The sequence below is a fragment of the Cuculus canorus genome, chromosome 1 (assembly GCF_017976375.1).
Source record: "Cuculus canorus isolate bCucCan1 chromosome 1, bCucCan1.pri, whole genome shotgun sequence".
NCBI lineage: Eukaryota > Metazoa > Chordata > Aves > Cuculiformes > Cuculidae > Cuculus > Cuculus canorus.
Genome location: NC_071401.1, coordinates 143,360,735 through 143,373,583, shown reverse-complemented (window position 1 = coordinate 143,373,583; position 12,849 = coordinate 143,360,735). Strand labels below are relative to the sequence as shown.

Genomic DNA, 12,849 nt, shown 5'->3' with positions numbered 1-12,849 from the left:
ATGAATTTCCCTCTGCTCACAGGCATCAACATGTTAGCGTTGATTGTTTATGTAATTCAGGTGCCTTGGACAAAAGGCAGACTGAATGCTGCTTGGTAACAGACACAATATTCTCACAGTTTTGGGCCCATAGAATATTATCTACAGCACAACCCAGAGGAGTCACTGAGTTGTACCTGCCCTTCACAATGCACCAGGAGGCCAAGAGGACCTGCAAAGGACATAGATCTTCCCATACAAAGATTGTGATCAGTAAATCACAGACTTCACTTAGCCTGTATACTTTTCTGGTCCTAAGACAAACTTCCCACAGGCATTACTGTCATTTCTGCTGAATCAACCTTACAATTACACCCACTGAGCAGATGATAACAAATGAAGAAGTATTTTGTCATGTGCAGGATACAAATATATCATGTCTATGGAAATGGCAGATACAGCTAGAGGAGTTAGTCAGCTAAATACTGTCCCTCATTTCTCAGAGAGGTCAAGGACAGTGCCTTCTGATTGAAGGATAGCTGCTGGGAACAGTATCCTTTCAGACCGCTCCAGCCAGATCTGCAACAGTATATAACCACAATATACTTCACGAACAGATTGATCAAGTCTTTGGACATAAATGGTTAATTGTACAGGGCTCATGATAAAGCTCTGTGCAGCTTGGTCTTGCATAACTCCTTTGAGGTCTAGTTGGCTGAATTTCACTTTTTGTGTAATTTGATAATATGTAAAATAAAAAAAAAAGGGAAGAACATAAAAAAAATTACGTTAGGCACATCAATAACAGACAGATGGGGCTCCCAGCTGAGAAACAAGTTCTCATCACATAGGAAAAAAACAGGGAGGGGAACAAAGGAAGAAAAAAATTGCTTTTGGATCAGAATGAAGAGGAATGTATTGTTATCATTTGCAGTCACAGAGCGACGCATCTTTCCATTTTTTAGATGTTTTTTGCTGTTGATGGCTACGGGGACACCTATGCCTGCAGCTAGCCAAGCATCTGAATCAGTGGCTCCCACAGGAGAGATAATGTCCCTGTTTGTACATTGTGCATGTGAGACAAGAGGAAGTGCTTTAAAATGACCCTGCTCCATGCTGGTTGTAAACACCTGAGTTCACCACCGTGCTGGCCCGCATCTGAACCCTGAGCCCACTCCCAGACCTGGGGATCCGTAAGAGAATTTTGCCATGGGCCAAAGAAAGTAGACATCTGAAGTCTGACCCAGTTCAGTAACTCAGGGTGGTGTCTGGAGGTTTGTTACTGAAGGCTGTGCAGAGTATGGTGGAAATGAATCAGAGGGCTGCTCAGCTAAACATTGCTAACCAAAAGCTAACTTAATTAGTAGCCACCAAGACCTGTTGCCATTTGCTCTAGAGTTGCCCGTCTGAGCCTGGTCTGGGGTTTAAATCTCTGCATAAAGATACAGATCTACAGCATGCCTGCAACGCTATCCACATCAGAGGTGGCTTTAGTTATCTTTTTTTATTTTCATGGTCTCAGCAGAATAATTGAGCATTAGATCAGCTCAGAGATGAAACACACCTTTTGCTATAGTTAGTAGCTCAGGCTAGGATGAAGTGTGGAGCTCCATCTTCTCTGGTTTCTGGGGGCAGGGAACTCCAGGACTCTCAGTTCTCTGCATCTGTTTCCCCCATTTGGCTCACTAACATTCATAGACCATCATTTTGTGGACCACAGCCAGCTGGCGGTGTCTTCTGGGACTGCACTCCTCTTTTCTTTCCCCTACTCCTTAGTGATTTTCTTACTATACCTAACTAGTTGGGATTCGGTGTTTTGGGGATTTTTTTGTTATTTTGTTTCTTTTTCTGAGATGTTGAGGATATTTCCCCCTAAGCCTGTGTTGGCTTTTTTACTTTGGTAGGCCCCTATCTCTTTCCTCCAAGATCTTTGTAGCTCCACCTGGATATGAGTAGTGTTCTCCCTCAAATTCCATTGCACCCTGGCTCCTCATCCGAGAAACAGGGAAGAGGGGCATGTGTTGGGCTGGTGGACTTTGCCCATCCCTCTCCAGATCTGAATAGGCCAGCGTTATTTCACAAATGCTAAATCCACTCACAATGGTTTTAAATGGTTGAGCTGCTGAGCCAGCTGAGCAGCAAACACCAGAGGGGAAACCACATTTTGTGAGTGCTTCAGATTCCTTCAGACTGTACGTGGAGCCATTAAGAGCAAAGTAAAAGCCCTTTGACACAACTCCCTTCGGCAATTTTATCACAGCCACATGCCAAAAATGGGGGCTGGCTAAGGAATTGGTCCAGAATCAGCTCCCAAGAATCTAGCACATGAAGATGAAGATGGAGATCAAATCTGTTTCTGTTAAAAGGGAGGAAAACAGCAGCATCTTATATTTTCTTGTAACATATGAGTCCTTCTCTGTATGTCTCTCTGATTAATGTGAATGGCCAGTCAAGGAACCACCATGGGCAAAAATGAAAAAAATACCAGGTGCTTACATTATCCAGTAGTGCTTTTTATTGTATTTGCATTTGTATCTGTTTTCCGTATTTTTTGCATCTAAGTTAAGAACCCAGATTGTATATCTCATGGCCTTTTATCATCCCAGAAGAACTAGATCTTCAGCTAATATGACCAGCCAAGAAATATCCAAGAATGCAAACAATTATCGCATTGCAATAAGATTGATGAAGGCCTATCTAAAGGAGTTGCTATTTCTGTCTCTGTCCAAACTTGTGAAGACAGAAGATATAATTCTTCCCTAAAACCCATAACAGCATATTCCCTAAACAAATTCTTTTACACTGGTCTGGGTTAGCTTGGACACTCAGTAAGGAAGGCTTTCTAGCTCCCACAGTCTTGATAGAGTAATTACTTTGAGCAGTTGCATTGTGGGAGCAATAATAATTGATGGTGGTGGTGAGGATGAACCTCCCGCCTTTCAGCACTTAGGTCTAGTCAGCAAGAAATGTGTGGCCACAGCCTGAAAGCACACAGGGACATGTAGGGAACTTTTCATCTTGAATCAGCTAAAAAAAGGTGCAATCTTAAAGTAGAATTGTTTCATCAAGAACCTGTATGGTCATCCTCAGTCAGAACTTATGTTTAATATAATTTAGCTTGTTTCGCTTTGGCTTTGGAGTTTGCTTCCTACAACAACGTGGTTAAGCATGACTGTAGCTCCACCAAGAAAGAGGTGCAAACACAGCTGTGTGCCTAAAGCTTTGAAAGTCTGTTGAAATTAGTTTCTCATTGATGTTGAAGTTACATCCAATGAGGAAAGAATTGTGTTTGTTCTCTTATTGACAGCTTCAATTAATATTCTTCTTTACATTGTGTGAAGTAACAAAGTGGCCTCTGATGACTAAATAAAACAATTTAACAATTTATTAAAAATAATGGATATTAATTTAGCTAGTGAGAAGCAGAGATGAAACCACAGAATACATCGCTTCTGCAATGGCAATCCACCCATTTAAAGAGATGATCAGTCTTACCTTCCTGCTTCTGTCACTTTCCACTATTATGTCCTTGGGTATATCAGCGGTCGTTTAACCATCTCTGCCTTGGTCTAATGTCTGTAAAACAGGCAGGAAAACACCTCTTCCTCCACTTGGGGATTGTGAAATTGAATTCACTTATATTTACAAAATCTTGGAGAACTAGAGATAGAAGAAGTTGGTTCTCACACAAGCCCTGTGACAGTCCAAAGTACCGCTGTGTTGTTATTTTCTGCAGAAACATTTCTTCAGTTATAGTAGAATGGCTGTTTGCCCTTTGGCTCTTCTTAGATTGGTAGGACCTGTTCCTTCCCTCACATATCTAAGGTCTGCGGTGAATCTGGGGCTCTTTTTTAATCCCCTGAAATATTACTGAGAGTCGTGTGAGTGTAAAGAGAAAACTCCTACAAATACACAAAAATATTTGCAAAAATTTAAAAAAAAAAAAAAAAGAGCCTGAACAGTCTTCAAAACAGTACATCATCTCATTTTCTTGTTCTCATTTCTCTAAACCTGCAGACAGGATTCCCCCAGAATTTCCATCATTCACTGAACCTTGACCTAAGCAGCTTCATGAGAATTTCTTCCCCAAGGGTTATTTTATATAGAAAGCTCTAAGATCTTGAGTATAATTGTTTTCACAGCTGTAATTATAGAGTCACACATCTGATTCATGTAATTTGACAAGGCATTATAACTTGCCTGGTTCAAAGAAGTGTGTCAAGGTGTATGGTAACTAGTGATGCGAATCTTGCAGCATCTGCACAAGGGATTTTCGATGATCCTTGTGTCCAATCCAAATGTTTCTGTTAAACGTTTACATACCTCAGGCAGTCTAGATTACAGTATTCTTGTATTGCCTTTTCTCAGAGAGAGTTTTATAAACATTTGACTCACAAGCTGGGGATGGGGAAATGGCAGTGAAAATGCCCATGCACCCTTTCTTACTTCAAGAAGCTTGCGCTTCTGTGTGTGGTTACTGTATGCACGCAGCATTGTACATTTTTTGCTCTCAGTAGATAAATGAATACATGGTTTTCAGGAGGGGCTGAGAAATGCTGACTTGAGCTGTGGGTTTCCTTTTCAGTGTCTAAATGAGCAGAGGTGCTGTACCTGTTCGTCAGATGAGTGCAAACAGAGAAGTGTGCAGTTCAGTTCTTAGGCATGGGGTGGAATGAAGCTGAGGGAGGCAACTTTTTGATAAAAGACACAAATTTTGATATAGTCATGCTTTAGCAGGTACTTCATGTTGCAGAGGACTCCCGGTCACAAAGATATCTTGGTGGGAGGTTTTGCTATTGGCCAGTTGGGAGAACTGTGTGATGCCACCACCATAACCAGGTTTAAGTTGAATCACTAAAAAAAATCCCACTCCTTGTGCCCTCAAGTTGGCAAGGTGCAGGTGTGGGTGAGATGTATCTGTGTCTTGATGTGTGAAACAAGTATGAGGTGAGAGATGATGCCCCTAAAGGTTGTGGCTGAGGAGGAGATGGCAGAACGAAGGGGAAGTGGTCCTGCTTTGGGCAGGCCAGGCCAGGCTGTCGATATAGCATGGGCGAGCCAGGAGGGCTGTCTTTGGCTGGTTTGGTGCAGCTGCTAGCTGACCACGTCCTCTGGACAGGGTGCAGCCACACTGACTTGCTGCCCCTCTTGATGGGGAACGGGGCTCCCACCACACAAAGCCCATCCCAACAGCCCCCTGCGCTGCACAGGCACCATCTAGTCACCTCAGGTCCCGTATCAGCTCATCCATTTCCCACCCCTGCAGGGAGACCCCATGCCTCTTGGGCTTTGCTCCCTCTCTACTCCCCATGTCTCAGTTGCATAAGCTTTATAAAGGAGGCAAATAAATCTGTTATTACTAAGCTTTTTTAGCTGCCAGCCTCCAGTGTCCTTTCCCCTTATCTCAGTGGAGGTGTCTGCAGCCCCTGACCCAAGTGAGTCCCTGCATCCCAATCTCCTCTTTGGAAATGTCTAGACTTCTTCAGATTGCTTTTCCACAGCACATTTCCTCTCCCTCACATCTTTGACCGTTTCTATCTGTGACCTGAGCTCCGTCTTCACTGTGGTTATCAGACATGGAGGCAAAGTGCTGGGTGCTCCAGTCAGTGATGAATAAGCCCTACAAAGGGGGTGGGGAAAAAGATGTCACATCATTTACTGTTATAGCAGCCCCAACTTTAAGTGAAACTTGTATGTCTAGTGCCATATGTTGTAGACTGCCCTGCATTGTTGCTGTGGATCTATTTGCAACTTCAGGCAGAGCCTCTCATGGAGCCTGGGGAGGTCGGGGCATCCCTTGTCCCTGCAAGACCAAAGAGGCAGCACCACTCATATGGCAGCTTCGCCATCCACTGCAGTGGGCCTGTGATCTGAATGCTCTGCAGTCAGTGTCCTCTGGCAGAACAGCCTCCTTTCTGTAGTTATAGCACTGGCAGGTAACGTTTTAGATACATCAGAGAAAATTACAGTTCCACCAGCACGTCATTGCCTTTTCCTTTCTGCTCCTGGGTTATCTTAATCCTATACTAAACTTTAACCCAGTAGAAGAATCCTATCTAACAAGTGGACCTTGTACTCTTCCATGCCATGCCTTTACATGCCTATTGCTTAAGTGAGAGCAGATTTACTGACTGATGGGTCAGTCGGGCTAATTCACTATTTGATATGCTCTCTATCAACAGCCCTTTTGTCCTTTCTCTCTTTGCCTTCACATGCAGGGTTTCACTATGGACATGACCTACCTGGTGCTCAGCACAGGACCAGGGTCCCTCTCTCAGAAAGTGGTTTCTACTTTTCTTTCATCACCCCTCTACAAGGTGAAGCACAAGAGACCAGCTCAGCCTCTGGTGTAAAGCTGCTGATTTCCATGGGACTACTCCAAAGGTATGTTTAACTCCACATGTGCCTCCTTTTCTCCAGATACCCTAAAGCTGGGGTCTGGTTTCTCAAGATGGGAAAATATCATTCCTGTATTTGGGAAGGGCATAGATGAACGTTGACCTTAGGTGGAAAGTTTGACCTTGTCCAGGTAGAGTGGGCAGGAGGAATGTATAAGGGAGAGGCGAAATGCCACATCTGCCTATGGAACAAAGGACCAATTAGTACTGGCTGTAAGAAAAGGTCTCCTTCTCAGCATGCTATGATCATGCTGTCTGTCTTCTAGTACGGAAGTTACCAGTTTCTGGGACAAGTGTGGATACTGCTACTCAGATTTGCAGGTCCCTGCAGCTGGTGGAGAAGAGCATAGGATCATTCTTGTTCTTAAGTGTGATATCCTATTTCACACCTTTCTTTGGACCGAGTAGGGCACAGTGAATCTCTAGCTAGCCCTGTAAAGGCTTTACTCTCAAGTAGCAGTCTGAAATCTTGCAGTCTGAGTGGTGTCCAATGGTGAGAGTAATCGTTGCTACTCTTTGGGCCTTTCCTGCTTCTTCTACTGACTACGCCCAGGCTTAAATTTTCAGCTAACTGATCTGAAGCCAGGGGTAGGTGCCACTGAAAGGAGAGATCCTCTACATGTTGGTGTTGGTTGACAGCTGACTGAACACGAGCCAGCAGTGTGCCCAGGTGGCCAAGAAGGCCAATGGCATCTTGGCTTGTATCAGAAACGGCGTGATCAGCAGGTCCAGGGAAGTTATTCTCCCTCTGTACTCAGCACTGATGAGACGGCACCTTGTGTTCAGTTCTGGGCCCCTCACCACAAGAAGGATGTTGAGGCTCTGGAGTGTGTCCAGAGAAGAGAAATGAAGTTAGTGAGGGGGCTGGAGAACAAGTTTTATGAGGAGCGGCTGAGAGAGCTGGGGTTGTTTAGCCTTGAGAAGAGGAGGCTGAGGGGAGACCTTATTGCTCTCTACAACTACCTGAAAGGAGGTTGTGGAGAGGAGGGAGCTGGCCTCTTCTCCCAAGTGACAGAGGACAGGACAAGGGGAAATGGCCTCAAGCTCTGCCAGGGGAGGTTCAGGCTGGACATCAGGAAAAAAAATTTCACAGAAAGGGTCATTGGGCACTGGAACAGGCTGCCCAGGGAGGTGGTTGAGTCACCTTCCCTGGAGGTGTTTAAGGGATGGGTGGAAGAGGTGCTGAGGGGCACGGCTTAGGGAGTGTTAGGAATGGTTAGACTTGATGACCCAGCGGGTCCCTTCCAACCTAGTGATTCTATGATTCTACATGCTTCTGCATGCTCTCATGGCCACGCAATCCTAGTCATTAGCAGTTGTCTGATCCTCCTGAGAACCACTGCAGGACAGCAAACCAGAACACTCACCCTTGCCAAAAAGCGGTTAGTTTTATCTGAGTTATCTCTCTGACCAGCTTTATCATAGTCAAATGAATGGGTTTAGTAACTGGGTTAATTTAGTTAAAAGCATGGTGAGGTAAGTTCCTCAGACTCTTGATGGCTGAGTTGCACACACCAGACATTGATATCACAGAAATGGCTTCTTCTGAAGCGCTTATCCCTGAAAGGCTCTTTTTGTCACTCAGTGCAGACTGTCATTATCCAGGCCCAAATTACAGAACCCAAATAAAGCTATTGAAGCCCAGTGGGAGCACGGACACTGCTCGGCTGGTGATATTAGACTGCCACAACTCTAGGATATCGCTGAAGGAGATTAAAGGTCCTACATCACTAGAAAGCACAAGCTGGCTCCTGCTGCAGAAGCAGGCAAATATGTGCCCAAGCCAAGAACCTGGAGGCACATCACAGCCTCAAGGCACATATTAAAGCCACAAAAAAACACAAGCCCAAAAGTCTAACCCAGCCATGAACACACTTGCTGCATCCCTTCATCAAGCCTAGACCAAAAATGGGATGTGGGAGATGGGATTTACAGTAGGGACTTTCCATTTGTTCTGGGGGCATTTTGGAAAAGTCCACATTGTCAGACCTAAAGGTAAACTCTATTTATCTGCCTGTCTAAAATGTTCCTGCTGTAGATCTGGTAAAAAAGTGATCACTGGAAGTAAATTATCCAATTATTTAAAATCTTTTTTCTTTGCAAGTTGCTTATAAAACTTTCTTTATTTCCACAGATGTGTTTTGCATAAAGAGCATTCACCAAACAGCTTCTGCCAAAAAATTTCAGCGTAGGGTGTGTTTGCCAGAATGATTATTTTATCTGTTTACTCATTTTACATTTGAGGATTGTACATTTTTTTATCCGAAGTGTAAGAAACTATAAAAAGATAGATGCAACATACAATATATAGCCTCTTTTGCAATACGAATATGAATGACATTCCTCCAGTGCACATCCCTTAAGCACCCATTTATACATAGGACCCATTCATGAATAAGAAAATTTTAAAATACAAAGTTAATAAAACTCTGGAGCCATTTAGTAGCAGCCGCAATCTTTGCTCCATTTCTGCAATATTCATCTGAGGGTCTGACAGACTTAGCCGTGGCAATAATATGTGAGTGTTACTGATTTCAGCTGTCCACAGACTTTCCCCTGGTTCCTGCCGCAGTGGTGGGAGTGGTGGAACGGATGTTGTCTCAGTTGCTCCCATTCAAAGTCTGGTACATTAGCTTAAATCACCGATGAAACAGGGTTATGTTAAGATGCCAAATCGTGAACTGCAGCAGCTGAGGTACATGGCTAAACAGATTTAATGGGTCTTTTGCTGCTGAAAAGAATGGTCCTGCATGGCTTCCTCCTCCTCCTCTCCCCCCCGCAAATCTCTATGGGAGGGTTGGAGGCAAGAGCCAGGGGGAATAATAGCATAGAGAAGTGCAAATAAATCAGCCATAGTGTGACTATTGAAGCCATTCTTCTATTCTAATTTATAAACTTTTGTTTTCTGAAGTAAAAAGAAATTGGTGACGGGGTCTTGTTGGGTTGTTTAATTTATTTCTATCCCAAATGTGTATTTCTGATCCCAACTTTTTCAGGATGTGCACTGTTATACCTCATCAGGTTACTGGTCTGCCTACTTGGTTTCTTGTCCGTGGCAGATGCTTAATAGGGGAAGGTGAAAGTTTTGCTTTGAAGCCACAAATAGAGATGTCTGAGAAGAAAAATGCATCACTCAAATTAATTCTTGTTAAAGTTTTATCTTTTAATAGGCAAAATAATCTTTTTAATTAAAAGATTATAATTCAAATTTTATCTTTTGTCTTAGCACTTGGCCTGCATAGATCTGGTAACGCTGCTCAACAGCCTCGTGGCTTTCTTTTCCATTTTAGCACCATTTCCTTCTAGCATCTCTCTGTGCACAATTTGAGGTTTTGTTGGTCTTCCTAGAAGTCAGAACTTGAAAACAGAATCCTTTGAAACACACAGAACAAGGGAATTTTTGTAAGAGATAAACCAGATTAATGGGAAATACTTCCTGATGCTTAAAAGGAATCCTAGGTCTCACTTACGGACAGTTAGTGTATAACTCCTTTAATGCAAGATACCACTTAGAGTCTGGTCAGCAATAGTGCCATTGCCTGTAGGGAACTGAAAAGAGTATTTTTTTTTTCCCTGCCATTGGCTTATGGAATTTGAAAGTAATTTTTTCAGCTTGCATAACTGTAAATATTGTTACTCAACCTCTCAACCTCTTTTCAATGCTTTCTCTGATATTTGACCTTCTGACCTGCTCTAGGAGATGGTAAATTCCACAGGCTGATGACACGCTGAGTGAGCTCCTGGTTTTGTGCTTTAGGTTAAGCAAAAATATTGGGGATTGATCAGTTCTCTTTAGAGCCTTCTTAAATCTGGTTGCCTGTTCTAGCTCTCTCCTCTGGTAGGCCAGAGGTTCATATTAGTTTTCATCTCTTGTTACCTGTCTTGCCTGGCCATGTAAATGTTGTATAAGAAGTGCTAGTAGGTACTATGCGACTCCTTCGGGCACACTACCCGCTCGCAGTAAGCAAAAAGTCTTATTTCTCTACTGTATTATAGCTAACTTTCAGGACTATTCCTGCTACTCCATCCAGGAGCTCCTTGAGGAGGAGTGAGTCATGCACTACCAGTCCAGAGTGGGCAGTGTACATTCCCACAAGCTCTTCACAAACCCACAGCTGGAAACTTCCAAGAAGACACCTGCTCTGGAGTCAATGCTCAAAGCAGGAACTCAAAAGGGTTTTTTAAATGTACTTTCAACTGAAAGACTTTTTTTTTTTCCTCTGCTACTGATCACTCCTTCCCTCACCTCATACTTCTCAAGTCACATCGTTGCCAGGACCCTCTGCTTGTCTCTGTTACGTGGTCCTATGTAACACTTTCCCTCCCCTGCCAGCACTGTGTATTGCCTGGTCATAAGCATGCAGGAACCTGTATGAATTCACCTATATTTTGTACTGTCTGGTGGCTTCATAAAAGCCCTACAAGGTATTGCATATAAAATCTCAGTAGCATGGCTTTTCTTGTGGTAACCTGTGTAGAGGTGGATAGAAATAGTCCACACCTTTCTGCTCTAGAAACAGACAGGTATGCTCTTTTCAGTTTAGCAACTCAAGGAACCTGTGATCTTCTGGGCTTATTCTGATTATTGTAAAGGCTGAAGATACTGAGGATCACTTTTGGCTCTTCAATTAACCTCAAAATGGATCAAAAGAGAAAAATCTAAACACCAGATTTTTCAGAAGTTTATGAGCATTTTTATTAGTAAAGCTGATTTTTTCAGCTATGAAACCTGGGCTTCAAATCCATCTTAGACCTGAAACTTCCCATTTGGTGGAATTATTTAATATACAAGGATATATTTTCACCAGCTGCCACAGGTACCTGGGTATCTTCCTTAGCTGTTGTGTCTCTTATCTGAGCATAAGTGTTCCCTAGCTTTAAAAAACTGATCTGCACTTTGTATCTCAGTGGAGATATATTCTGCAGGATCAGGAGTCTAGGTCTTTCTTTCTAGCTAAGGATAATCACCTTGTTTATTTCCAAGGGCACAAATATTTCATTTTAATTTCTTTGATGTTGGTCAAAGAAATAAAAATAGAAGCCTCAGATCAGCTTCTTTACTTTCAAATATAAGGGTGGTTAAGACCATTAGAGAGAGAGAAATAAGCCAAAAATTTGGACACTGCTGCCAGCCTGCTCAGGGCTGGAAGCTGTGCCCTGGGCAATGCTTCATATTCTTCCCTTCTCCAGAGTTGTCTGAAGTGCAAATCTGGACTTGAACTTCTGACGTTTGATGGATGTTTGTGATCTGGGCTTTTGATTCCAATTCATCTCTAATAGTTTCTTTTCCCAAACCCTTGGGTAGTTGCCCTTTCCTAGAACACATGCTGAGCACAAGAACCACCCTTCTTAAAAAATGCAAACACTCAGAAGACAAACAGAGAACTGAAAGAGCTTCACCAAGAAGTTTTGTTTCTCTGTAAACCGTACATAGGAAACCCTGGCCTCTGCACTCCCTCAGCATTTGCTGTATTTATTTCTTTTCCGCCTCTCCAGATTGAGAGCGCTTTCTGCCAAACAGAGAAACGCTTTGTAAGATGAGGAAAGGCTGAGATTTTTTGAGCTTCTAAAGTATGTGCTGCCTCCTTCTGAGAGCTGAAGGGTAACTTCTGCCCCTCCTGGCCCACCTTCCCCCTAAAAGCAGCTCTTTTTAGTAATACTCCTCTTTTTACCTGTATCATTTTGGAATAAGGCTCATAACAGCTCCTGTCAGGACAGGGAAGAGATCCTGCTCCTAGATTTTCTTCAAAGGAGAAGGAAAAAAAGCAGCACTGAATTTTTAAGTGAAATCGTCTGCCAAAGCTGAGAAGTGAATGATACGAGCGGTGGATATTTCCCCCACAACAGGGATCTTCCTTCCAGCTTCTCCCTCCCACAGGTATTTCCCAGAGGTGAACTTACTTGAAGATTGATGCTCTCCCCTTCTGAAGCCATCCTACTGCGCCAGGTCTCTTCCCCTGCAGACTGTGCACGGAGCGGGGCACTCTGTGCTCTCAGAGACTCTCTTCTCCCTGGACCGAGACGCGCAGCTGCTGGAACAGACCTGCTATTCATCTGCTGGCGGCCGCCCGCCCGCCTTGGCATCAGCTGGGGGGGCGAGAGAGGGGGTGGCACGCCAATGCGCTATTGTCCAGGCAGTCCGTGGAACAAGCGTCCTTCTTAGACTTTCCGTGACAGTTATGTTCGTTACATGTCTGTGCTACCTCTTCGAAGCCAGCTGAGCCCCATGAGCTCACTTGGGTTGGAACACGGTGATGTAGCCAGAGTACCAAGAGGTTCCTGGCATGGGCTGTGTGGCTGCAGCAGCTGTCCCGGTTGCTCCCTCTCTCATCAGTGCACAGCAGAGCACATGGATGAAAAGCTAACTGCTGAAGAGATTAGATCCAGAAAGTTGTGCCTGCTAGCTGCTGCAGCAAAGATACTGTTATGGCTCTGATAAAATTTCGACTTTACTCTGTTTATAGTCCCTTCT

At 43.7% G+C, this 12,849-nt stretch overlaps 1 protein-coding gene across 1 annotated transcript in view; it reads right to left on the bottom strand.

The window, feature by feature from the left end:
- NINJ2 (ninjurin 2) overlaps window positions 1-12,591 on the bottom strand; it is a 49,651-nt gene extending 37,060 nt beyond the window's left edge. Inside the window, exon 1 of the mRNA XM_009557098.2 lies at window positions 12,279-12,591. Within this exon, the coding sequence (XP_009555393.2) occupies window positions 12,279-12,461 (183 nt within the window). The 5' untranslated portion in view covers window positions 12,462-12,591. The remainder of the gene's footprint in view (window positions 1-12,278) is intronic.
- Between the last annotated feature and the right edge of the window lie 258 nt (window positions 12,592-12,849).